We start from the raw sequence: 24,951 nt of genomic DNA, 5'->3' as shown, positions 1-24,951 counted from the left end.
CTGCACATCTGGAGCCTGTGCTCCGCAACGGGAGAGGCCACAACAGTAAGAGGCCCGCGTACCGAACAAAAAAAAAAAAAAAAAAAAAAAAGAGGCACATGGGCACAAGTGAGCAAAAGTGGGGAGAAGAAGATGGAGAAAATGCAAGAGCCCTTGAAAACCTGGCAGCTCCTGGAAGCACTAGGCTGCTTGGAGCTGCCTGGCCCAGGACTTCTCTACACAATAGATGAAGGATGGATAGGATCATTTGAACTATTCACCAAATTACCAAACCATTCCCCAAACTAAATATATTTTAGGCAGACTTAAAAATGAAAGATCATGGTGTAGAGGATGGTAGTGAGATTAATGAGAACCACAATCACTTCCTTTTCCTGCTTTGAGTCATCTGCGCTCTGCAGCTACTGTTCTCCTGTTCAACTTCCCCTCCTTTCCAAGGACTTTAGTGATTCCCATCTGACGTTAAAGGTTTTCCTAGCCCACACTAGCCAGAAAGAATCCCAGAGTATTGGAGGCTTACTATTGGAAGGTCCTGTAGAGGTCTTTTTGATCCCAATGGCAAGACTGGGAATCAGAGAGGGAAGTGACCTGTCCAGGATCACCTGGTTAGTTACTAGCAGAGACTGAGCTTTTATACCTCAGTAGCCTGGGTAAACGGGAGGGGAGTGGGTTTTTGTGTAAATGTCTCCACCACTTATTCTATCAGATATAGATTCAGTTAGGCTAATAAGGAAACACTCACATTTTACAACTCTAGCGGTCACCAGTCAGAGTAATATATATACTGGACTGTGTAACACAACAGTCCAGGTAAACGCCACTTAGGAAGAATGAAGATCGCCATCTGTTTACATGTTTACTTTTAGGTTTTTAGGAAGAAAATCTGATTCAACTAATCTATATTAACAGGAAAGAGAAATAACATTATTGAGCTGCTAAGTGGTGCTAAGTACTGCACTAGATTTTGCTATATGCTAGTTCATTGAATTCTAACCATACACCTGCCAGGTAGCTATTATTATCCTCATTTGATAAATAAATAAGCTGAGTTTCAGAGAGGCTATATGTCTAACTCACATTGCTATTAATGGTAAAGCTGTGAATTGAATCTGAATCTATCTGATATCCAAACTCCAGCTCTTTCCATAAGATCATGGCAGGGATTTAGGAGTCTTCTTTAAAATGTTCTACTCCTACTCTGCATAAGACAGGCACTGGGAGGGGAAAGGTACAAGGAGAGTTTGTATGCTTATCTTAACAGTTTTCAGGATACTAGGACTGAGCGGCCTTTTCTCAGAAAAGGAAAGACGTCTTACTTTGGGTAGGATTGATGAGCCTACAGAGGAGCATCAAAGAAGCTTCCTGCATGACCCAATTCCATGTTTTTGCTTTCCAACTGCTTCCAGAATTGCCTACTTTCTTTAAATATGATATTCATTACAGTTACTTGAAATAAATCATTTATGTCTGATTAAACAACACTGTGGAGTACTGAATATTATCAAATTGTATAAACATGTGCCAGGTTTTCATAGTGTGTTTCTTGTGCAATGTGATAATCCACTGACACTTTTTAAAATCTAGAAGAAAATGAGGTAAAAACACTGCTGTTTGTGGGGGAGGGGAGTTAAAATGGAGCTTAAAAAAGATTAATTTTGCCTATTTATTTACTTTTAAATTTTGCTCCTGTTATACTGTTTATTGCGTCTATTGGACATTCTGACACTATCCAAAGCAAACAGCCCTGGTTAGATGATCCCGAATAATCCATGGATTATTAAAGAAGAGAGAATCTCTCAATCCTCATACACAACATATCCCACAGAAACCCCTGGATTTGTCTGTGAGTAACTTCCTTCTCTGTTATGGTATCAGAGTTTATTGTTTGTTTTGCTTTTTTTTTTCTGGTAAAATATTGGGTTATAATCTTTAAGATCCCTATACATCAACAGGTTTTCCAAGTGTCATATTTCTTCATATTACCATTCATGGCTTCCTACTTCTATTAAGTAGCCAAACACAAATTTTTATTTTAAAAGGCAATTAGACCAGGTATGGGACCTGATATTGTCCTTGTTTTACAGCATTTATTCTGAGTTCTTTACCTTGACATTTTACTGAATCCCCCTTGGCCCATCAGAAGTCACCCTACAGTCCAGACACACATTTACATTTATGTGAATAGATAGATAGTAAATGATACAAGCTCAGCACTTCCCTCTCTGAATTCCTCATGCCTTACTGACGGAAGAGAAACAGTTATAATAATAGGCACAGTTGGGGAAATATCAGAGTGGTTAGAAATAAAAGACAGATAATAGGGTTGGGGGGATAAGAGGAGAGACATGAAACAAATACACAATGACACCCAAAGGGACACATGGGGACAGACTGAAGGAAAAGCAAAGACACACAGACAGGAATTTCCCTCTTTCCTTCCCTCCTCGCCTTCTCCTGAGTCTCCAAGGTTTCCTTGGGTTCTTCCCATATCTCTTTCCCTCCTCCCAGTCCTTTTGGTACCTACTTGATGTGCTCTGTGCGTCCAGACCCCTCAATGGTCTTGGCTCCCCACCGTTGTTCCTTCTCAGAGATGTCATTCTACAAAAGACAACACTCAGCAATAAGTGATGGCAAGAAATGTGCCAGGCTGCGAGAGGCCACACAGCTGACACACATAACCCCCACGTCCCCTGCATTAGCTGCTTCCGGCACTCAGGGACTTTACTCAGGCTCCTCTCTGTGCTTATCCCACCCAGGCCCCCATGTTAAAATTAAGCTGGTGAGCTCTGAAACCTCCCTTTCTACTCTGCATCCCTCAAACTTTCTTCTTTAGGTCTCCTACAACTTCCGAATTCCCCCAAATTATACATGTTCAGCTCAAATCCTGGCTCACACGCCAAAGGACACCCAGTTAACCTGTTCCCTCAGCATAGCCTGCCATAGCCTGTCAATCACAATGTCAAACTCCTCCGCACCCGTCTCCTTCCATCCTCAGCACAGGCTATCATGCAGGCCCCACTCATGACAGCAAACTGTCCTGCCAGGCAGTCCCACCATGAGGGCTATCCCAGTCCCAGACTTTTTCTAAGCCCCCTCAAGGGTTACAGAGTGGCCCACACGCCTGCCCACTGCCCTTCATTGTCCAAGGAAAGTTATTTCCACACTCACCACAAAGTCAGGGTCTGTGTCCCAATCATCACCCTGGGTCTCCACGGAAACAGATACATCATGACCTACTACAGACTTCCACATCTGAGGGTGACAGAAAATGGGAATGATTAGGTGAAAAAATCAAGAAGAGGGAAAACAAGAACGCTGAAGTCAATGATATAGCAGCCAAAGTTTCATGCTATTTTTTTCTTAGAAGAAAATAGAATCTGAGGCAAAGCAGATGGAAGTTTTAGGAAAGCACTTTTTCTCAGTTAGAGGAAGGGGGATGTGGATTTATTTAAGACAAACTAATGTGGCCTGGGCTCATTAGTCTGGACTGAAGTCATCATGAATGTAGGTAATACTAAATAACCTGGGTGTCAAATGGCTGAGATCCTTCACTTGTGTCAAGAGGCCAGCCAGCTAGTGGCTTGAAGAGGTAATCAATGAGGATTGCTAGAACATCCCTGGAATTACAGCAACATTTCACTCAGGTATCTACATATAACTTCTTTCATAGTTCTTGAGGTATATATTTGTCCAGCTCTTGATAATGTGAACATCTACACTCCTCTACAACCTGCTAAACGCCGTTGAGAATTTTTCCAACCTCCACTCAATACTGGCCACTGCACAGCTGTGTGTCAGTAGGGGCACTCAGCTGAAATTCCTCAACTGAACAATGCATGGGGAAGCATTATTTGCTGAGAATAATTCATTTATTGTTCAATTTTTAAAAACAGTTTAATTATACTTTGAAAGTAGATAACTGGTTCAAAAAAGAGCATGTAATAAGCCCCTTGTTTTGAACATTAAGAATTATTTGACTTTTATTAACTAAATAAATGTTAGAGAAATATTTAGAGAACACTGCTTTGAGGGGGTGCCAAATTGTTATTCCACTAGGGCATCCCCAGTGTTTCTGCTGGCCCTGCCAGTCCTGTGTGAGGAGCTGCACAGGTGCTCTGCATCTGTGGGATCCTGGATCTTGGTGTGGAGAGGAAACAACAGACAATGCCCATCTGTTCTGGTTCTGAGACTTCTTGACCCTGGTACCACTTGCTGGCTGGCAACTCCCTGCCCACCCTTCCCTGCTCAGACTCCTTCCCCACACTGTTTACTGTCTTTTAAACAAGCCCATCTTAAAACCACTCCTAAGACCCTCCAGTCTCTCCAGAGGTGCTCAGATTCTCCAATTCTCCTTTCCACTTGAAAACTCCATCCTTCTCCAGCTCTTTGAAAAACCCCTTGGAAACCAGTCCAAGGGAAATCTGGGGGTAGATTGGTTAACAAGATGCAAAGAGGACACTGGGGAAGTACGGACCGAGTCAGCTGCACTGTGTGATGAGTCACTGCCAAGAGCAGCTCTGCCTTCCCCTGTGGGGCAACAGTAATGCATGGTGGGGGGCACATTGATAAGACCTATGGTCCTGGCTCCTGGGCTGCTCTGCAACAAAAGTTCACACAGAAAACTGGAAAAGAGAAGTTTCTGAAATATTCATGAGCAATAGGGAAGCAGTGAGGACCGATAGTCCTGTCCTCTTTCTTGCTGTTCCTCCCAGGTCTCAGGTTGACTCTCCCATAAGCCTGCCATCCTCATGTATTTTTGAAACAGAGGGAAGGGTTTCTGACACAGAGACAATTTAGTATGCTTGAGCTACTGGCCGGAAATACGGAAGCCAAGAGGTACTATCTAGAGGTGGGAGACCAGAGAATAAGTCGGTGAGGCCTGGTGGCCAGGATATCAGGCACAATCGAGGGCCTCTTCTTAAGGCTGCCTGAGTAAAGTACACGGACACAGAGTCAGATCATCCAGCTCTGTGGGAATATGGGTTAGGGAGTCAAAGTAGAGAGGGTATGTACTTATTTGCCAGGTACCAGGTTAGGCAATTTACAAATATTAACTTAAATAATTTGGTAAATCACTGAACTTCTCTGATACTGTTTCTCCCAAGGGAAAATAAATGGAGAGGTTAACCTCGCTAATTCATCAAGTCCCCTCCATTTCTGACATTCTGGGATCCTGTGACCCTACAATCAGAGAAACTAGCCCTAATCGAACCACCACACCTTCATCTGGCACTTGGTTCTCAGCACTGGTGTACATTAGCTACCACTACTTCCTGATCTGTTGCAATGTCTCCTGTGGGTTTTGTCTCTCTGCTAGACCATAAGCTCTCCAGGGGCAGAGACTGTCTCATCTCCAGTGGTCCTCCTCCCAGCTCAGTGCCTAGGACCATCGGGCCTTAGAGAGGATTGTAGATTGTGGGCAGAAACCAGGGGTCCTGGGTGGCTGCTGGATCGCGTTCCCTGGGCTCCAGCATCTCCCTTCTGCTTCCATCCCCAGATGCTTGTTATCCACAAGACCTCACACCCAGGCCGGCCTTCTGGCCATGAAAGGTTAGCAGCTTACTAGCAGGGACTTCACAGCTCAGCAAGGACGAAAAGTCAGGCAGGGTCCTCTCACTTCAACTCTTGTCCTATGCTCCCCAACTTTCCCACTGCCCGGAGTACCCACCTTTAACCGCGCAAGCGTTTGCTCTAGGCTCTCGGCTCCTCAGGTAGACACTCGGCTCCTCTCTAGCTCCTGCCACTTCAGAGCAAGAAACTCTGAGCTGCTGCTTCAGTTCCGTATTCAGGTTTTCTGTCATTTCCTGCTACCCTGTCTTCACAGCTACTTCCTGAAGTTTGAGTCAGTTCCTTCTGCTGAGGCATTGAAATAAATAAGGATTAAATGCTCTGTGCTTACTCTTTTGCAAGGCTTTGAGGGTTCCAGAGGTCATAAAAAAGTGCTGCTCTTACTCTCAGAGTCTATAATCTGGTCAGCGGAGCAAAACGTTCAACTAGAAAGCACATAGAAGAATGCTGTACAACACTATTTGTGTCCCAAATAGGTGGGCAATTGTATCTGTTTATATTGAAGAAATTTAGAGAATTTGGTATGGGCTGAAGGAATCAAGAAAGGTTTAATGGAAAAAATGATTTTTATGTGGTTTTGAAAGATAAGATTTAAAAAGAAAGTCACTTCCACATTACGCACAGTACTAAAAACTGGGGTTTGCATACAGTAGATGTTCAAATAAACATTGATCAATCAAATGATGGAAGGGCATAACTCATAGGGGAAAGGCAAGACATGGAGGGAGGAAAGTTCAGAGATTGTTAAGGGGGCAGTGAGGAGTGTGAGCTAATTCAGAAAGATTTGGTCCCAGGTAGTAGGAAGAAGTCTGAAAAAGCTAAGTGGTACCAGATGATGAAAGGTCTTTGTGGTATTCTGTTATTACTGTTCTGTAAGATTTGCTGCCCCTCCCTTCCCTCTTGAAGTCAGACTTGCTCAGGTGACTTTGTTTTGACCAGTGAAATGTAAGAAGTGAAACATCAAGTGAGACTCGAAGTGAGACTTCAAGACCAGCTCAAGCTTTGCTATGCTCCTGTGTCCACTGCTTACCAAGTGTGAATGAAAAAAATGTTGCCTATCATTATCAGTAAATAAAGGATGCTGCAGCTATCAAGCCACGGGTGATGCCTGAGGGGACTCAGGATGGGAAAGAACAGGACACTGGCCCTAGATAGCTAAGGTGCATATCAATGAGCCCAGACTCTTACCTCCTCCCATACACAGAAAATTAACTTGAGATATCTGTTTTTCTTTCATTAACAGTAATCTTTTGAAGTTCCGACTATCTGGTCTTTGCAAAAACTCCTATATATCCTGGCTCCTCCCTTACCTCTTCAGAGCAGTCCCTCAGAGCATCTGAGAGGCTGCATCCTGGGTTTAAGTCCTCAGTTTTGTCTGCCAAATAAAACATAATTCTCAACTTTTAGGTTGTGCATTTTTTTCGCAGTAGACACAAGGCAACCTGCAACTCTCCAGAGTGGCTCCTCTGGCAGCCTAGGTCCCTGAGTGAGAGGGTCCCCAACTAAGAATGACAATACAAGTAGAGCTCCATCCATTGTGTGAGGGACTTGGAGTCTTTGACTAAAAAATAATCCTAAAAACTAATTACTGTTTTAGCTACTGAGAATTTGGGGGTGTTTGTTACCGTATCTGACCAAGCCTCTCCTAATCTTGATTGACATGGAGTCCTGACCTCATTTGCTCAGTTGTGGGCTCCCCAATGGATTCAAACAGATAATGGATGAAATCTGTCCAAGATACAGAGGAGGGGATTTCTGCATTAGGAACGTAAGACTTCAGTCACTTCCAAATCTAAGGATTCTACGCCTAGCGTGGAGATCAACTGATTATTTCTCCTACTTCATAACCTATTTATTATGGCAGCACCAAAATTATTTTAAGGAAGAGTAAATTTGTAGAAGGAAAAAAAATCTTTTAGAACATTTTGAGTCCTAATTTTGGGTCAAAAATAGAAATGATCAGACCAGATATTGTGACACACCATCCAGATACAGATGTTTAGAGAAATCATAGAATTTAATCATAGATGACAAGAAAGCCCATCTTGGATAACAAGACGTGATACATACATACAATCGAATACTACTCAGCCATAAAAAAGAATGAAGTAATGCCATTTGCAGCAACATGGATGGACACAGAGATTATCATACTAAGTGAAGTAAGTGAGAAAGAGAAAGCCAAATACCATATGATATCACTTATATGTGGAATCTAAAATATGACACAAATGAACTTATCTACGAAACAGAGACAGACTCACAGACATAAAGGCCAGACTTGTGGCTGCCAAGGGGGTGGGGGGGGAGAGGGATGGGAGTTTGGGATTAGAAGATACAAACTATTATATAAAGAATGGATAAACAAAAAGTTCCTACTGTATAGCAGAGAACTATATTCAATATCCCGTGATAAACCACAATGGAAAAGAATATGAAAAATATGTATAACTGAATCACTTAGCTGTACAGCAGAAATTAACACAACATTGTAAATCAACTACACTTCAATAAAATTAAATTAAAAAACAATCAAGGGCTTCCCTGGTGGCGTAGTGGTTGAGAGTCCACCTGCCAATGCAGGGGACACAAGTTCGTGCCCCGGTCCGGGAAGATCCCACATGCCGCGGAGCGGCTGGGTCCGTGAGCCATGGCCGCTGAGCCTGCGCGTCTGGAGCCTGTGCTCCGCAACGGGAGGGCCCAGAACAGTGAGAGGCCCGCGTACCGCAAAAACAAACAAACAAACAATCAAGTGCACCTCTCCTTAGCAAATGTCCCAAGTTCACTCTTTTGTGGTTTTTTTTGGCCGCAACGTGTGGCATGTGGGATCTTAGTTCCCTGACCAGGGATCGAACCCGTGCCCCCTGCATTGGGAACACAAGTCTTAACAGCTGGACTGCCAGGGAAGTCCCCCAAGTTCACTCTTGATGAGAGGCAGTGAGACAATAGCAAGCATGGGCCTTAAAGCCAGATAGACGTGGTTCAATTTACTTATTGTACCTTGAGAAAGTGAGCTAGCGTTTCTCAAGCAGTGACTTGATGTAAACACATCATAATGCCCATCCTGCTTTTCCCCTATGAGACTTCCCTTCCCGCACTCCTACCCAGAGGGATCCCTAGGGACAAAATGTTTTCAATATGCACCAGACAGTTCTCCCAGGCCCAGGCAAAAACCTGCATGAATCTCATGCCCTAAGGCCCAGCTTGTTTGGTTCAGTATTAGGATGGAATTTCCTCACTCTGCTTCACCACCCTGGGGTCTAGCAGCTAAGGCTAGAAGGACGCAAGCAGCCGGACGCTGGCCAGTGAGAATGAAGCCTGGATATGCAGAGCTTTCTACTCCTATGGTAATTCCTGGCTACTCCATCCCTACTTCCTCTATGTACCTTCCTCTCCTCAGCATGCACACACATATATGTAAGCACCTGTGTATACATGCATTTACACGCCACCACAGTATTTCATTCTGAAAATAATTTTATTATTTTACAGTTGTTCAGGAAAGTTCCTGGGTTGCTGTGACCATGATTTGGCCACCACAGAACAAAGGATTAGAGCGGATCAGTCCGTCCACCAGTTTTCTCTCCTCTCTGGGTGGTGAGAGCAGGCAGGGAACATGTGCAAAATGAGAAAATAACCAACGGGTAAGGGTTGGAGAAAGGAGAGCTGGGGAATAGGCACAAACGGAATTCAAACCCGGCTGTCATTCTCAGGCTTGGATTTAAATATTTTGTCTTCTCTATAATCTCCCTCCATTTTCCTCAGCTCTCTGTTACCGCAGAAGGCAGATGACGACGCAATGAGAAACTGGAATAACTGTCACCAACAGCAAAGCAGCTTCGTACTTCAAGCAGCTAGGAGTGGTTGTCACAGCAGTCAGACCTCCCTGGCTGGGAGTCAGTGCCTCACCTAGGACTGGTTCCTAGGGTACTGTCTTAGGGTCCACATTCGAGGCTTATTCAGATAACACACAAATGACAAAAATTGAATCCCACTGTCCATAGCCAGTTCCTCTTGCCTTTCAGTGAAAGGAAAGGCACAGGCCACTTAATACCTTAGTACACATGTGATGAAGGGATAAGTAGTGGGATCCTCACCTTATAGTCCAGGACCATGACTCTCACTCCACTTATGCCTGAACAGCCAGGGAAAGCGATGCCATCCTCCCCTGTGATCCAACAGCTAAAACCCCTGGGGAGTTCTTCTATTCTGGCTCTATTTTGCCAGAGACCTAATTAGATATCCTATAAGATAATGTTCCCCAGAACATTCCCCCTGCCATTGTTTATGGCAGGTTCACCTTCCCTCTGAAGCAGGACAAAATATAAGGTACATGAGACAAAGAAAGTATCAATCGAAATGATATTGGACTTCTGATTATTAGGTTTATTGGAACCGTCCTCCTGGCTGAAAGACATTCCTCAGCATCTTTCATAGGACCATAAAAGATCAGGGCCCTGCAAAATCTGAACAAATATTGGGCTCAATAACCAACTGTGGGGCCTCCTCAGATTTTGCGGAAGAGTCAGGTCCTGGACAGTAGAAGAAAGCAGACTCACTGGTCCCTGCAGCTCTAACCTGTGCTCATATCCACCTCTTTTTGCAGGCACTTTCTGTGGAGAGTTGGAGAGAGGACCTGTAAGTGGGAAGATTGTTCCATTGGAATTGATGGTTTTGATGCTAGAGGTGAGGGAATTCCAAGTTCTGAGGGGAGTGATCCAAAAGGTGAGAACTAGGTTTATAGATGGCCTGTGAAACATAGAACAAGTAGGACATGAACCATCAGAAAGTAGATGGCTGCCAGCAGTGGCACCCGTGTCCGGGAATGACAGAGTGAACGCAGGACCCGCTTCCATCCAGCACCACTCCGGGTCTGAAAGGAAAATTTGAAAGTCAGAGAGTTTTGCCCTATAGAGATCTGTCCCTTTCCCTTCTCCAACCACTGTAGAAAAGAGGTAACCTGAGAGAAAGCCCCTCGGGGCCAACGACTTGGCAGCTTCCACTAGTTTCTTCCAACCTTCCATATCCTTCCAGTCTCAGGCCCACATTCCTCCTCCTTGACCCCTTGCCCTCAACACAGCCAGCCCTGTCTGAGAGTACAGTACCCTCTCTTTATCCTTCTCCCTTCTTACCCTTCGACAACTGTTGCTTGTAAGATCTATTAATAGTGCCTGCTCCTGGGAGCCACAGGAGCCAATGATAGGAGACCGGGCAGAGTCCCATTCGCCATGCTCCAACCTGTGTTGAGAAAAAAAAGAGGCATTGGTCCACGGCATGAGAGGCTGATGGCCTTCTTGTCATGTGATGCAGGGTAAGGGACTTGCAGCAAGGGCTGCTCCCACGGCCCCACCCCCATGCAAGGAGTGTAAGGGCAGACAGATTTCTTTCAGCAGCAGTAGAGATGGTAATAATTACCAGGAATTGACTGCCTACTGTGGATCAGATGCTGGATCACATGCTTTACATACATCTAATCCTCAGGTTTGAGGTTGGTGCTATTATCTTCAAAGGCTTAAGGAGGTAAAAGTACTTTTCCACGGTGGCACAGCTAGTGAGATGTAGAGCTAGAATTCAAAACCCAGGTGTGTCTCTAAACCTCTGCTACACCATACCTGACTCAGAGAAGCTCATTAATTTTTTTTCCATTTATTAAAAGCTAATAGGCAAAAGCATCCAAGAAAGATTTTTGTGGGGTTCTTACAATTAAACTGAACTGGCAGCCTCTACTGCTTTCTGCTTCATTTTTTGCTGATTTGCTTATTTATTTAATACTGGAACTTCTCCATTTAGTGAAGAAGCTGCCTTTATCCACTCAATGGTTTCTCACAAAAATGAGAAATGTATCAAGGGGCTGAGTAAACATAGTGCACACTTGATCAAGCATTTGCCTAGAGGGATGCACGTTTTAATCGTGGTGGGGAGGATGGAACTCTACTCCTGATGTTTCCTCCATGTGAAGGTATGTCCATTAGCCTAAAACTCCTGGACTTTCTTGGCAGGGCCCACACTTTTCTCCAGGAGAGAAGGAACACTTTAATCTGATTTGTGAGCCTGGAAAGAGAAACTGAACATGCCCAGCCTAGCTCCATCCTGCCTGTTCTCCTCATGAGAGCCAGGCTGGCTGAACAGGACCCCTTCTGTGTCTGTTCCTCCATAAGATAAGCTTTTCAGGGGCAGCCTTGATGCGGACAGAATGGTCTGGTACCGTGTAGGTCAGTCTGTCACCTTCTGCAGGCTAGGGTGAGGAAGGAGGAGATGTTTATAAGTATTGGTGAGCTGCTTTTAAATGGCAAGTCTGCTGAGTTCCACAAGCACTGCAGAGTGCGTATGAGGTGCTAACACGACAACGGCAGCGCCAGGCCTGGGAGGCAGCGCTTGATTAGCTGCCTCAATTTCCATTCTGCATCAGGGCCAAAGAGGGAATTGCGGAGGGGCTGAGCTTGGATTAACGGGGCTTGTCTTGATCCTACCCTCACTACAGCACCCATCTGTAGTGAGAATTAGAATTAGATCCTAATTATTCCCAAGTCTGGCCACTGAAATGCACATGAGTATGATCAGAAAGGGTCAGAAGTGAACAGAGGCTGTGTCCCTCAGCCCTTTACCGCCTGATCTGCTCCTCGGCCATGGAGAGGGCAGCCTCAGCAGCCACTTTTTGGTCACGTTCTTCTTCCAGCAGCTTCCTCAATTCATTCATCTCCTGTTTAGTGTTGCACAGCTGCTGCTGGGCTTCAGAAAAGCTTCAGGACAAAAGGAGAACAACAGCATCACTAGATGCAGGACATAGTTGCTGACACAAGGGATCCGGAGTCTTCATAAGGTTATAAAGCATGAAAATTTATAGAAAATTGTACAAACACAAAGAATATTTTAAAAGCATACCTGTCAAGAGATGTAGGAAAATCTCTTAAAGCTGTAGGAAATGCTTTAAGAGATTTTAGGGACTGACTGAATAGCTTTCATTTGAACACCATAACATTAGTAAGGTGTGTGTGGGGCAGCGGGGTTGCTGTATAAACTATTCACACACAATTTGTTATTAGAATTGTCACTTTTAATCCTCACATTAATTCTGTGAGGCCAGTAAGATAAGAAGGCATAGTAAATCCATACAATGGACTCCTGTTCTAACTCGATGACCACCCAATTTCTGCAGACATAGCACACGCTCCGGGGTTGAGAACCTCCTCCCCAACCTTAGCTGTGGCTCCCTCAGTTCTTCAGGATCACCCTTCCTGTGAGCTCCATTCTTTTCCTGGGGAGCTCCTGGAGCAACATCTATATTCAGTGGTCCCTAGAAGAAGAATAAGTTTAGTAATTCAGTGATGAAAGCAGTTAAGAAACTGTGCTTAGGCAAACTGAGAACTCACTTAGGCATTGGAGAGAAAGAGAAATGTGGAGAGGAATACCTCCGTTATCACTCTCTTTAGGTACAGATTTAGAAGTGAGAATCTTTTGTTCTAATAGATTAATCTCCTACATAAAACTCTTTATTAGATTTTCCTTCAGATTCTCATTCTTGAATCTCTCCTCTTAAGGGGCTTCCCTGGTGGCGCAGTGGTTGAGAGTCTGCCTGCCGATGCAGGGGACACGGGTTCGTGCCCCGGTCCGGGAAGATCCCACATGCCGTGGAGCGGCTGGGCCCGTGAGCCATGGCCGCTGAGCCTGCGTGTCCGGAGCCTGTGCTCCGCAACGGAAGAGGCCACAGCAGTGAGAGACCCACGTACCCCCCCCAAAAAAAAAAAAAAAAAAGTTTAAAGGCTTACCACTGAAATCTGCTTTCTTCTAGTGGAGGTTCATGTACATTCCAGAAGCTACTCTGCTCCTTCCCTTATTCAACAACTCCTCCCCAACCCCTCCTCTTCCTTCCATGTCCTATTCACCTCCACCCTAACTCTCAGTCTCCTCCAACTTCAACAACCTCTCCTCTCCACTGCTGTCAACAGCTCTGCCTATTTTGTTTCTCAGGTCCAAATCTTCCTACAGCTGTCTTATTACTTAAAGCAAAAAGCCTTCCAAAAGCCTCAGTCATCACTGTTTCCCACTCACTTTTTTTTTTTTTCCCACTCACTTTTTGATTTCTCTCTCACCACCTCTCTCATCTTTTTCCTTCTAATCCATTCACTCTTTTTAAAAACTAATTTATTTATTTATTTATTTTTGACTGCGTTGGGTCTTTGTTGCTGCACGCGGGCTTTCTCCAGTTGTGGCGAGCAGGGGCTACTCTTCGTTGCAGTGCACGGGCTTCTCATTGTGGTGGCTGCCCTTGTTGCGGAGCACGGGGTCTAGGAGCGCAGGCTTCAGTGGTTGGGGCTTGCGGGCTCCAGAGCACAGGCTCAGTAGCTGTGGTGCACGGGCTTAGGTGTTCCGCAGTATGTGGGATCTTCCTGGACCAGGGCTCAAACCCGTGTCCTCTGCATTGGCAGGCGCATTCTTAACCACTGCGCCACCAGGGAAGCCCCTACCATTCACTCTTTAGTTTTTCCTGGACCTTATTCCTCCTCTCCTCTCCTCTCACTGTCTCCATCACACCTAATGAATCCTCAGCCTGAAGACATCAACCTCTTCGATGCTGTGCTTTACGCTTTATCATCTGCACTCAATTTCCCAACACTCTTCCCAGCTTCTCACCTTCTCACTCACCGCTTGCAGCTCTTGAACCTGCTTCTCCAGAACCGCACAATGATTGAAAAGGTCGCTGTAGTGCTGCTGGTTCTCACGGAGACTCTGACTGGTGTCACAGAGCTGAATGGAAAGAGTATTTTTCTCTTCCAGCAGTTGAGAGAACTGAAATAGGAGAGAGGATGAGCACCAGCCCATAGGACTGTTTCACTAGTTTCACTACGAGCAGTGTGTAGGCAAACTGTCCTAAGTCTTAAGGATCAAATTTTTTTATGCAAGACCTTTCTTTCAATAATAGCAAAAATAGCACTGTGTTCCTCCAACATGAGAAAACTCAGAATTTTTCAACTGAGAAAGGAAAACAATTCTGGAAGAGTGGTAAAAACTTTACTTATGGTGCCTAGTACATTAACTGAATAACTAGGAGGCAGAAACCCAAAAGCAGTCTAACAGGATAGGCTAACTAAGGCCTGTAAAAGGAGAAAGGCAATAGCTTGGGTCCAAGTTGAGATTACTAATAAATGACTATAATCCTCAGAGCTCAATATGGCTGGAGACAGAGCTATCACCTAAAAATTCATACAATAATATTCCTGGGCAGATTCTTCAATGCTGTAGACAGTTACAAGCTACCGAGAAAGTAAAAATGATAACAGGTGGTAAGAGGGAGAAACAGAATAAATCCTACTATGCCTATGTATGTAAGAAACTATATTGGGAGCATCAACTCTCACAGGGGGAAGCATTTCAGTCACTCAAGTCAGGGCTCTCCTCTACTGCATGAGTAACAGGTAGTAATTCTGTCTTCCCTTGAATGTGTCCAGCAGCCCAAGCCATTTTTTACGTCAAAAACAGATATTTTTCTTTTTCATACTGAATAAAAAATTTACCTATTGTAGCTTCCACCCAATGACTTGAATTCGGTTTTCCTGGAACTATAATTCTAATTCCTCACTTGCAGGCTGTCAAATTTTAAGCTTTAGTTATGATTAACATCCAGATACATTAACAACCACAGAGATGTCTCTCTGAAGTACCTTTTTGTTGGATAACGTACATTATGTGAAAGGAAATTGGTGTACCTGGCTGCACATTCAGTCTTTTCTCAAGTATTCTCTTTTGTAAGTATTCTGGGTTAATGTTTGTGTAAAAAAGTTGAATCAACATTTACAGGAGAAAGGACAAACAGTTTTTTAGAGATACTCTGACTGGGAAGGACATTTAATGCATATGGAAAATTAGAACAAGAAATCCATGTGGTATAACAAAAATATTTGCATAGCCAGAATGAAAAACACAACAAATAACCTTACCTCTAAAGAGCAATTTTCAGTTTACAAAGCACTTTCAAAAGTATTATCTTATTTGAGAGAGTTAGAGGAAGAACCACTATCTTCACTTACAAATGACAAAAAAGAGATGAGTGGTGACTTGTCCAATGTTATGTGGCTAAAAGATGGCAGGCCAGGACTCAAGTATGGTTCTTGATTCCAAGTCTGGAGCGCTATCTGCTTTCTGATGGTGTCCCATCTGAGAATTCAGCAAGGGAACTTAAGTAGGTTGTAGGGTTTTTCAGGGGTGGGAACAGTTAGTAAAGGAAAGAATATAAATGTTTAAGAAGCAATACTAATCGGAAAACAAAGGTAGCTGGGTACAATGACAACTACTGGGTTCTGAGACAGGGAGTAATATGGTCCTCTCCTAATATAGAAGAAAGTCAACTTTCCTGGCCACAGTAAGCAGCCCAAACCATACCAAGAAAAACCAAACAAATAAATGAAAAAACAACCCCCCCCGCCAATCACTCAGTGTTGAAAAAATCCAACACATTTTTCTTGGAAGATCTAGAGGAGAAAGGGTAGACCAGTAAAACTCACTGGAAGCAAAAATTCCCATAACTTAAGAAGTCTAACTGCTTTTAAGCCACTCTCATACAAACCACCTTTTGTAATGTCTGTACTGTTCTGTCTAGGACAGACGTAGATCCCTGTGGTTTAGGGGTTGGCAAACTATGAGCCAGGGCCTACTGCTTTTTTTTTTTTTTTTTTGGCTGTGTTGGGTCTTCATTGCTGCGCATGGGCTTTCACTAGTTATGACGAGTAGGAGCTACTCTTAGTTGCACTGCAAGGGCTTCTCATTGTCGTGGCTTCTCTTGTTGAGGAGCACGGGCTCTAGGTGCACAGGCTTCCATAGTTGTGGAGCGTGGGCTTAGTAGTTGCGGCATGAGGGCTCTAGGGCATGCAGGCTTCAGTAGTCATGGCATTTGGGCTCAGTAGTTGTGGCTCGCAGGCTCTAGAGCACAGGCTTAGTAGTTGTGGTGCATGGGCTTAGTTGAGCTGCGGCATGCGGGATCTTCCCAGATCAGGGATCGAACCCGTGTCCCCTGCAATGGCAGGCGGATTCTTAACCACTGCACCACCAGGGAAGTTCCTGCCTTTTCTTTGTAAATAAGGTTTTATTGGAACATAACCACCCCATTTGTTTACGTGTCATCTGTGGTTGCTTCCGTGCTACAACTGCAGAGCTGAGTAGTTGTAACAGAAATGGTATGGCCTACAAACCCAAAATATTTACTGAGTCTTTAAGAAAAAGTTTGCTGACCTCTGCTCTAACTCATAAGCTACTGTATTTCACCATATCTATACTTGTAAAAACAGAATAGTAGGGAATAGAGACTACAGGATACCAATAATCATTCCCCTCATGTTTTTAAGTTTTAAGTTTCATGTTTTAAGTTTGCATTACATACAAATATCCAACAATGCTAGCAGAGATACATATAAAATCTGAGCATCCATGGGAAGAATTAGGGCAGTGGCTTGGAGAGGAGACATTCTATGCTGACAGCCCATCTACTACCATCCCATGCTAGGACCTAAGAAGCAGTCCTCCTAGCTAGCTGGGACCCATTTAGAGTGAGGCTTTAATATCACCAATTAGCTCCATGAGGGGTCACTGTGTATCCTCAATACCTAATGTATGGCCAGGCTTATAGAAGGCAGATAACAGTTATTTGTTTTTGATGAATGATGAATAAGTGAACAACCAATCCTAGGGATGGAGATGCCTCCTTACAGCTGATTTCTAAAGGAAGAACTCTTTCTCACCCAGAATGAAAGTGATCTAATGCAGTGTTTCTCATACTTTAAGTGGTATGTGAAGTATATCTCAATAAAGCTGTTAAAGAAAACATAACTTTGATAATGACCCAGAACACAGTATTTAAATATAAGTAACTGAAACTAAAGTTTCTCAAAACAAATTATATTCTTTATTACATATTACATAATACATAGTTTCAATCTCTTTTACTTGTTTTATAAAAAAAAAACTATATGCACTATTTGTAATAGCTCAAAACTGAAAACCCCAAAAGTTCTTTAACAGCAGAATAGAGAAATTGTTATATGCCTACAATGTAATAAATACTACACAGCATGAGAACAGAAAAATCACAGTACACATAACAACATGGATGAATCTCACAAAATAAATGAAGCAAACAAAAGAGAAGATATGATCCATTTATACATAGTTCTAAGGTGGTGGTAGTGAATAGAAGACACAAGGGACTCCTGGGGTTCTGGTATGTTCTGATTTTTGATCTGGGTGCTGCTTATACAGGTGTCTTCACTTTCAGAAAATATACCATGATGCACTTGTGATTTGTGTGCTTTTCGGTGTTTTACTTCAGTAAAACATTTACATGAAAAATGTTTCAGTTGCTGTCCACGAAAATGACCTCATCATCTACTAATAGCCCTGAATTGCAGTTTAAAGTACTGTCCGGAAAAGACAAATGCCCAGAGTGATTCACAGTCTAATGTTCAGGAGGGCAAATATAACAAAGGTTGAGATGGGGTCTATTGAATAGTTTCTAGAAAGAGGAGGTGTTACAGAGCTATGAAGGGCAGAACTTTCTGGAAATAACTGACTAGGCTAGAAGAGGAACTGGGTAGGATCTGCTCTGGAGTCTCCCCACTGCCCCCCTAAAAACTCCCAGACAACCTCCCCAAAAAGGGTCTGCAATTTTACCAATTCATTTTGATCAACAAACCTACTTAAAAAAATGCAAATTTCTCTGCCAAAATTAATAGTGTTATCAGTCTCTGATACTTCAGTGTCAATTAGTTGAATTTAACAACATTTAGTAAGTACCTTCTACATAAACCAGGCACTGTGCTTTTCCATGTACATTATCATATTTACCTCAGTCTGACCTTCTCCTAACACATCAGGCAAATTACTTAATACCTCTAGGCCTTAGTTTCCTCATCTGTGATACAGCCTACTGATCTTTACCATTTTTGGATCACAGATCCCTTGGTGAATGCCTGAGTTCTTGTGATGAGAAATTTACACACACACACACCATTCTGCATATATTTTTTGGATATTTATAGCCCTCCTCAAAGCTAATTTTTGGATTCCAGAGTCTCAATGATTACTTAAATCCCTTCCAGTGCTAACATACACTACCTAGCTGGCTTCCTCTGAAGAAGGCAGAACTAGAGGAGGTGCCACTAGAGAATACTTTGACTAGTCAGAGAGCAACAGGAGTATAATAATTCATAAGAGGGTGGTGGAAGGGAAGCAGATGAAGGAAGAAGCGAAGCCAGAGAATGGATGAGGGGAGAAGACAGAGATGTGAAGGCACCAAGAATAATCTTTTTTTATCTTACCTTGGCTTTTGCTCTAGGAACCATATGGCAAAGCAGCTCTTCCCTATAGAAAGAGGTCCTCTACTTCAGCATGCTTCCCTAGAGTGTCTAGAGTGGCAAGGCTGGGGTTTGGGAAAAAGCAAGCTGGCTTCTTTAATTCCGGAACATTAAATACACAATGAGGGAGCTTACAAATGGAGTGAAATGAAGAGCAGATCTCTCACCTCTGTCCCTGTTATCTAATCACACATGAAAATCCTCTTTCCTGAGACTTCCCTGTTACACACTATTGGGAAATACAGAGAAACTTGCTGGAGGATTTGTGGGGAGTTAACTCAATATTACTAACAAGTGATACAGATGGGGAGATGATGTTGGGGAGGAAGGCTCCCTTAAGGAGTTGGCTTTTTTATTCTTACTGAATGGGTTTCTCCAAATCGCTCCCAAGGACTCTCCAAGGGTGAGGAAAAGGAAATGGCCCTGTGTGCAGTGCTTTGGGGTAAGCAACCCAGGCTCTGAGAAAGGTAAAGCTTCTGTCCCCTAATACAGCTAGAGCCAGGCTTAACCAGATTCTACTTACCTTCTTGATTCTAGTCATGGAAACAAGAAATTGAACTCCAGCCTAGCAGGAAACACCTACCTTGCTGTTCAGTTGCTGAATTCTTAACTCCTTTTGGTGAATTTCCTTTAAGCTGTCATTGAGCTGAGTCCTAAGACGTTCTGTCTCATAAACTAGGTTTTGTGATCCATCTAGGGAAGCTGGTGTCTCTGGGGATGCCTGCCAGGATACAAACACTGATGAAATTCTCTCTTAACATTGTTCATGCTTAAATCCTTCCTTCCAGAAACCCTGCCCACCTCATAGGAAGTCATCAGATGGTTTGCCTAATAGTGGCAGATGGGCACTTAGCTTGCAGGAAGCTGATGTTTCCTGGGTAGTGGTTACCTCTGAGTAGCAATCAGCGCTGAAATCACTCACCTGTCTTTGATACTGCATTTTGTGGGTCTCAGTCGGGGAGGAAGAAGATCTCAGTTCCCTCATAAGATTCTGCAGATGGCTGAGCTGCTGATCTTTATCTGCAATAGCCATAAGGTACTGCTCCTTCATCCTCCTCTCATGAATTTCCCAGGAACTCTTCTCCATCCTAGAAAACACATGAAATAGTCACAGGCAAAAATATACTTGTGAGACAAAGATGAATAATTGCATATTTAAAACAGTATTATGGGCTGTAGAGACGTAGTAAAGAAAATACATAACCAGAGAGAAATTTATGTTATAAACAGAACTATGCAGCAAGATGATGGAGTAGAACTTAAAAAAGAATTGCAACTGGCAGGATTGGGGAAGAAAAGCAGGCATTTGGTCTGAATCCTGAACAATGAGTCAGGCAGGTTTCCATAAAGGGAAAAGCATTCCAGGTTCAGGGAGCAAACAGAACAAAAGGCACAAGAATGAATATATATAGTGAGTTTTGGAATTGTTGTAGTAGTGTATAGAGTGGATAGGGCAGGAAATGAGGGTGGAGAGGAAAGAAGTCAGACCCTGTGGGGCATTGAACACCATGCTAAATAAAACTTACTCTAAGCAATGGGAAACCACTGTAATTCTTCAGAAAGGCGATGCCATGATGCAGTATACTATCAGGGTTATGAGAATGCAACTGTAGAGTCTGAAGGATCTGGGTTCAAATGCTGGCTCTATCATACACTAGGCATGAGACTCTGGGTAAAAGTAACAATCTCTCTGAGTCTCACTGGTAAAATGGAAATAAATGATCTATTCCTTAGGATTATTGTGAGGATTAAATGAGATACTTTATGTCATGTACCAAACACAGAGCCTGGCATATCACAATCACTCAACAAATATAAACTGCTGATATTTATTTATCCCCTGAATTTGACCAAGAGGGAAGCTTCTATTTGACCCCAGCTAATTTTCATAGTTCTATCAAAAACTGCCTCTCTGCCATATTCTTTAGTTCTACTTCTTTCTACACTATGATTGAAAAAAACCATTAGGATTGTAATCAAATTTCTGCAGCATCTGTTTACTTTGAATAGTACCCATGTCTCTAATTTTTCCTAAAAATATAAGATTTTATTTGAATTGCATCTGACTTTTTTGTTTCTCTCTAGAAGTAAGGTAAAATGGTCCTTTCTTTTCTAAAGGACATACACCAATTATGAAATAATCCTGCTATGTCAAGAGGTGACTTGGATTACAGTCAGATTTTTTTAAAAAGGCAGAGCTAAAACTTAGAAACTAAAATAAATTTTTATTACAAGGCCACTATATGGAAAAGGCACAGAAATTTTCTAAAACACTTTCTCCGATATTTGTCTGTGAAAAATGAGAGAGAATAAGAAAGGAGGAGTGTAAGACTGAGAATGTACAAGAAAGATCACAATTCTTCCATAAAGCTTTAAGCCGCCATTTTGTTTAGAAAGATGGACAAGTAGTTATGGTGTGGAGAGACCCTCAATGGAGAAGAGGCACTAAGGAACAAACCTGATTACTTAAGAGAACACAGCCATAAACGGGCTATACCTCACTTACCCCTTAAGTAAGAGAGCACAGGAACCAGAGCAGAATAAGCAAATCAGTAGCTACAAGTGGAAGAGAAATGTTACTGTATAAATCCAGGCTCTTCTCATAAGCCAAACCCAGTGCCATAGAAGTCTGAATGAGATGTTCCAGCTTTTTCATGTTTGAAAACCTCATTTCTCCCAAGTATTTCAAGAGCAAAAAACAGGGAATCTTAAAGATATTTGGCTAAAGAAACTGGTCCTAGAGTCAGTGAATCAAATCTGTGTCCTCATTTTCTTCTTCTAAAAGTGACGTTAAATGTCTTCCTTTCCTTCTCATAATTTACTCACATCCACTTGATACACAATTTTTCTTTTCTTCAAAACTTCTCAAATGTGGAAGGTAAAGAGAGAAAGGCTAAGAGAAAGGTGGAAAGGGAGAAAATGAGGGAGGAAAAAAATCAATAGGCCAGAAATCATTTTCTTTCTCCCTCTTTTTCTCTTCCCTTAAGGGTCAACTTTATCAGGAAAGTATCCTTTCAGAATGCCCTGTGAGGAAGTTTAAAGAGGAACAAGTGGCTGCAGAAACTAACCCTTTAGAGCCTTGCAGCCCTTCTTCCGTTTACACTAGCAACTGGACACAATATTTTTTTTAGTTCCAGGTGATCTGGAGATAATGTGGGAGATGTCAAGGTGATGTTCCCATGTGCTCCCAATCACCTTTGGGGGGCCCTAAATTCAGTGGTCAACATTAATGTGCATCTGAGGGAAGATGATCTCTTGATGGTGAATTGAGATTCTAACAGAATAAGCTAGGGCAGCTATTCCCTGGCGGAAAAAAGGATGAGGTTAAAATGGAGCATCTTTCTTCTAGGGTTCAATTCCAGAAAGAAGAAACAGAAGCAATTTGTATTCCCAGAGAGCAAAAATTCAGTATTTTTACCTTCTCTGCAATCATCCTTTGATTAAAAAAATGTGCTCTTGTATTATCTGGGGAAGTTGCCAACTCCATGGAATAAGTTTAATATATTTTCACTTATAAAAAAGTCTGTAAAGATGTTGAATATGAAAATCTTTTGGACGTAATTTCACTCCATAAAATTTAAATGACCAAATTCTAAAAAGCATTTTGCTCTATAAACCTTGCTTAAGGTTTATTTTGAAATATCACGTTAGTAAAGTGCATGGCATCTAGGATCTGTGAAGGAACAAATCTCTTCTATCTACACATTAAGAGCTCTCTTAGGGATGTTACAATAATAATTTTACTATATTGATATCTGTCATCATGGTAGATAATGTAACCTGGATGGGACTCTAGATCCCACCTCATATTCTCTGTATTCACTTGCCTATGTTTGTCCTGTAGCAGCAGGTGAGACAAAGCAGGTGCTGCTTGATCAGCAGCACTTTCCAACATGGAGATTCCCCTTTTAGTATCAAACTCTGAAAGCTTTGGGTTTGATTTTACTAAGGTGGCATGTACCACCATCTTACACTAAACAGTAATAAAGTCCCAACAATGAGGCTGCAACAACAGGACCTGTTTTTATACACTGTTAAACACTTATTCTTTACCTTTACTTTTCAGATCAAATCTGAAACAATGAATTAAAAAACCATCCAAAATATGAGTTCCTATCATAATTTTTTTCCCTCTAGTAGAACATATAGCACTGTTAGTCATCTTTAAAGGAAAAGGGCTTGGATTTCTAGATCCAGACAAGATGGAGTAGATGCAGTTTTCCTTATTCCACCCACTAAGTATAGATAAAAAAACCTTGGAAATTATATATAAAACCAAACATAAGACGACTGGAAAAGATGGAGAAGAAGGTAGAGAAGCTCAGGACTCTAGGACTTAAGGAATGACATGGTGGTGACTTCACTGGTTTTCCTTTTTGAATTCTACATATCCCAAACTGGGTGAGGGAGGATCCAACAACTTAGAACACGAATGAGTGCCAAGAAAAGTTTGCTGTCTTTTGCCAAAGGCCCAGGAAGGGGAGGACTAGCAAGACAGAAACATTAATGACAATAACCACCCAACTGCAGCAGAACGCCATGGAAAGACTACAGTATCTCCCTACCGCCATTAACAAACTCCTAGTGAACAGATTAGTGTCATTCTTGCCTGGAGGTAACTAGGTGCACCTCACCCTCCATGCTAGGTGGTGTCAGAAGAGACCAAGTGGGGACTTCCCTGGTGGGCCAGTGGTTAAGACTCTGCGCTCCCAATGCAGGGGGCCTGGGTTCGATCCCTGGTCAGGGAACTAGATCCCACATGCTGCAACTAAGAGCTCGCATGCTACAACTAAAAGATCCCGCATGCTGCAACTAAGTATCCTGCATGCTGCAACTAAAGATTCCACGTGCGGCAATAAAGATCCCTCATGCTGCAACTAAGAGCCAGTGCAGCCAAATAAATAAATATTAAAAAAAAGAAGAAGAAGAAGAAGAAGAGGCCAACTGTGTACACTGGACTGTCCATCACTCTGGTAAAGAGGTGCCTCTCTCTAACCACCCTCACTCTCACCCTCGCTACGGTGTCATTGGAGACAACATGTGGAGACTGGACATCCACCTCCACCCATAACAGACTAAAATGTTCCCCCCTGTTCCTGCAGAGGTAGTAACAGAAGATGCCAGAGGGAAGTTTGAACTGTGGGCACTAACCAGTGGTAACAGGTGCCCCTCCTCAATCACCCTCCTGCAGTGTCAGTGGAGATTAAGTGGGGAGCCTGGACTTTCACCACTGCCCAGTAACAATGAAGTGCTGCCCTCCACACCCCTGAGTGGTATCAATGGAAGCCATGTGTGGAGCTTAGACTTCTACTCTCACCTAACAGTAATGAGGCACTGCTCCCTGCTAACTGCAGTCTCAGTGGAGTACTAAGTGGGGAGCCTGGACTTCCTCTGGCAGTATCAGGGCACTGCCTCCCACTAGGGGTTATCAATGAAGGCTGAGTAAGGAGCCCACTGGACTTCACCCTCCTCTAGCAGTAAAGTGGCAGTGTTCCCCTTCCCCTGCTGGCATGGTGTCAGTGGAAGCCTACCAAAGATTTAAGTAAGATTGAGTTTTAAAACTTATAGGACTCCAAAACATCCAGGTTACAACTGAAAATCACTCATCATACTAAAAACCAGGGAAATCACAACTTGATTGAGAAAAGAAAATCAATAGATTACAACACCCGAGATGACAGAGATGTTGGAACTATATATATGGAATTTAGAAGTATTTTAAAGTGGCCATCATAGAAATGCTTCAACAAGCAACTACTAACACACTGGAAATAAATGAAAACAGAGAAAGCCTCAGCAAGATAAAAGACCTGAATGGAAATTTTAGAATGGAAAACTACAATAGCCAAAATAAAAAGCTAACTCAATGGACTCAATAGCAGATTGGAAGTGATGAAGGAAAAAGAAAAATTATCAGTGAACTTGAAGACAGACAATAAAAATTACTGAATTTGAATAAAGAGAAAAGTAATCAATAAATTGATTTCATCAAAATTAAAAAGACCTTCTCAATGGAAGGATGAAAAAAATAAACTGCAGACTG

The 24,951-nt window shown here is 42.7% G+C and overlaps 2 protein-coding genes across 14 annotated transcripts in view; both read right to left on the bottom strand.

Moving 5' to 3' along the window:
• HCLS1 (hematopoietic cell-specific Lyn substrate 1) overlaps positions 1–5,797 on the bottom strand; it is a 40,748-nt gene extending 34,951 nt beyond the window's left edge. For all 3 annotated transcript variants that reach the window (XR_012331506.1, XR_012331507.1, XM_004316807.4), the window contains exons 1-3: positions 5,669–5,797; positions 3,169–3,252; positions 2,525–2,598 (exon numbers count right to left, since the gene is read on the bottom strand). Coding sequence is in view for 1 of the 3 variants with exons in the window: in XM_004316807.4 (XP_004316855.1) it covers positions 2,525–2,598; positions 3,169–3,252 (158 nt within the window). In the remaining 2 variants the exon portion in view is untranslated. The remainder of the gene's footprint in view (positions 1–2,524; positions 2,599–3,168; positions 3,253–5,668) is intronic.
• Positions 5,798–7,564: 1,767 nt separating this feature from the next.
• Positions 7,565–24,951, bottom strand: part of GOLGB1 (golgin B1) — an 87,092-nt gene continuing 69,705 nt past the window's right edge. For 6 of the 11 annotated variants that reach the window (XM_019922633.3, XM_073804179.1, XM_073804180.1 and 3 more), the window contains 7 exons: positions 19,831–19,996; positions 19,492–19,629; positions 14,200–14,355; positions 12,765–12,862; positions 12,174–12,308; positions 10,701–10,806; positions 7,565–10,441 (listed from right to left, as the gene is read on the bottom strand). In XM_019922633.3, coding sequence (XP_019778192.2) covers positions 10,307–10,441; positions 10,701–10,806; positions 12,174–12,308; positions 12,765–12,862; positions 14,200–14,355; positions 19,492–19,629; positions 19,831–19,996 — 934 coding nt within the window. In that variant the 3' untranslated portion in view covers positions 7,565–10,306. Of the gene's footprint in view, positions 10,442–10,700; positions 10,807–12,171; positions 12,309–12,764; positions 12,863–14,199; positions 14,356–19,491; positions 19,630–19,830; positions 19,997–24,951 lie in introns of those variants that run through there. The other 5 variants (XM_019922634.3, XM_073804181.1, XM_019922638.3 and 2 more) reach the window with 3 other exon arrangements.

Source organism: Tursiops truncatus, chromosome 4 (assembly GCF_011762595.2).
Source record: "Tursiops truncatus isolate mTurTru1 chromosome 4, mTurTru1.mat.Y, whole genome shotgun sequence".
NCBI classification, from domain to species: domain Eukaryota; kingdom Metazoa; phylum Chordata; class Mammalia; order Artiodactyla; family Delphinidae; genus Tursiops; species Tursiops truncatus.
This window is presented reverse-complemented; position numbering and strand designations above follow the sequence as displayed.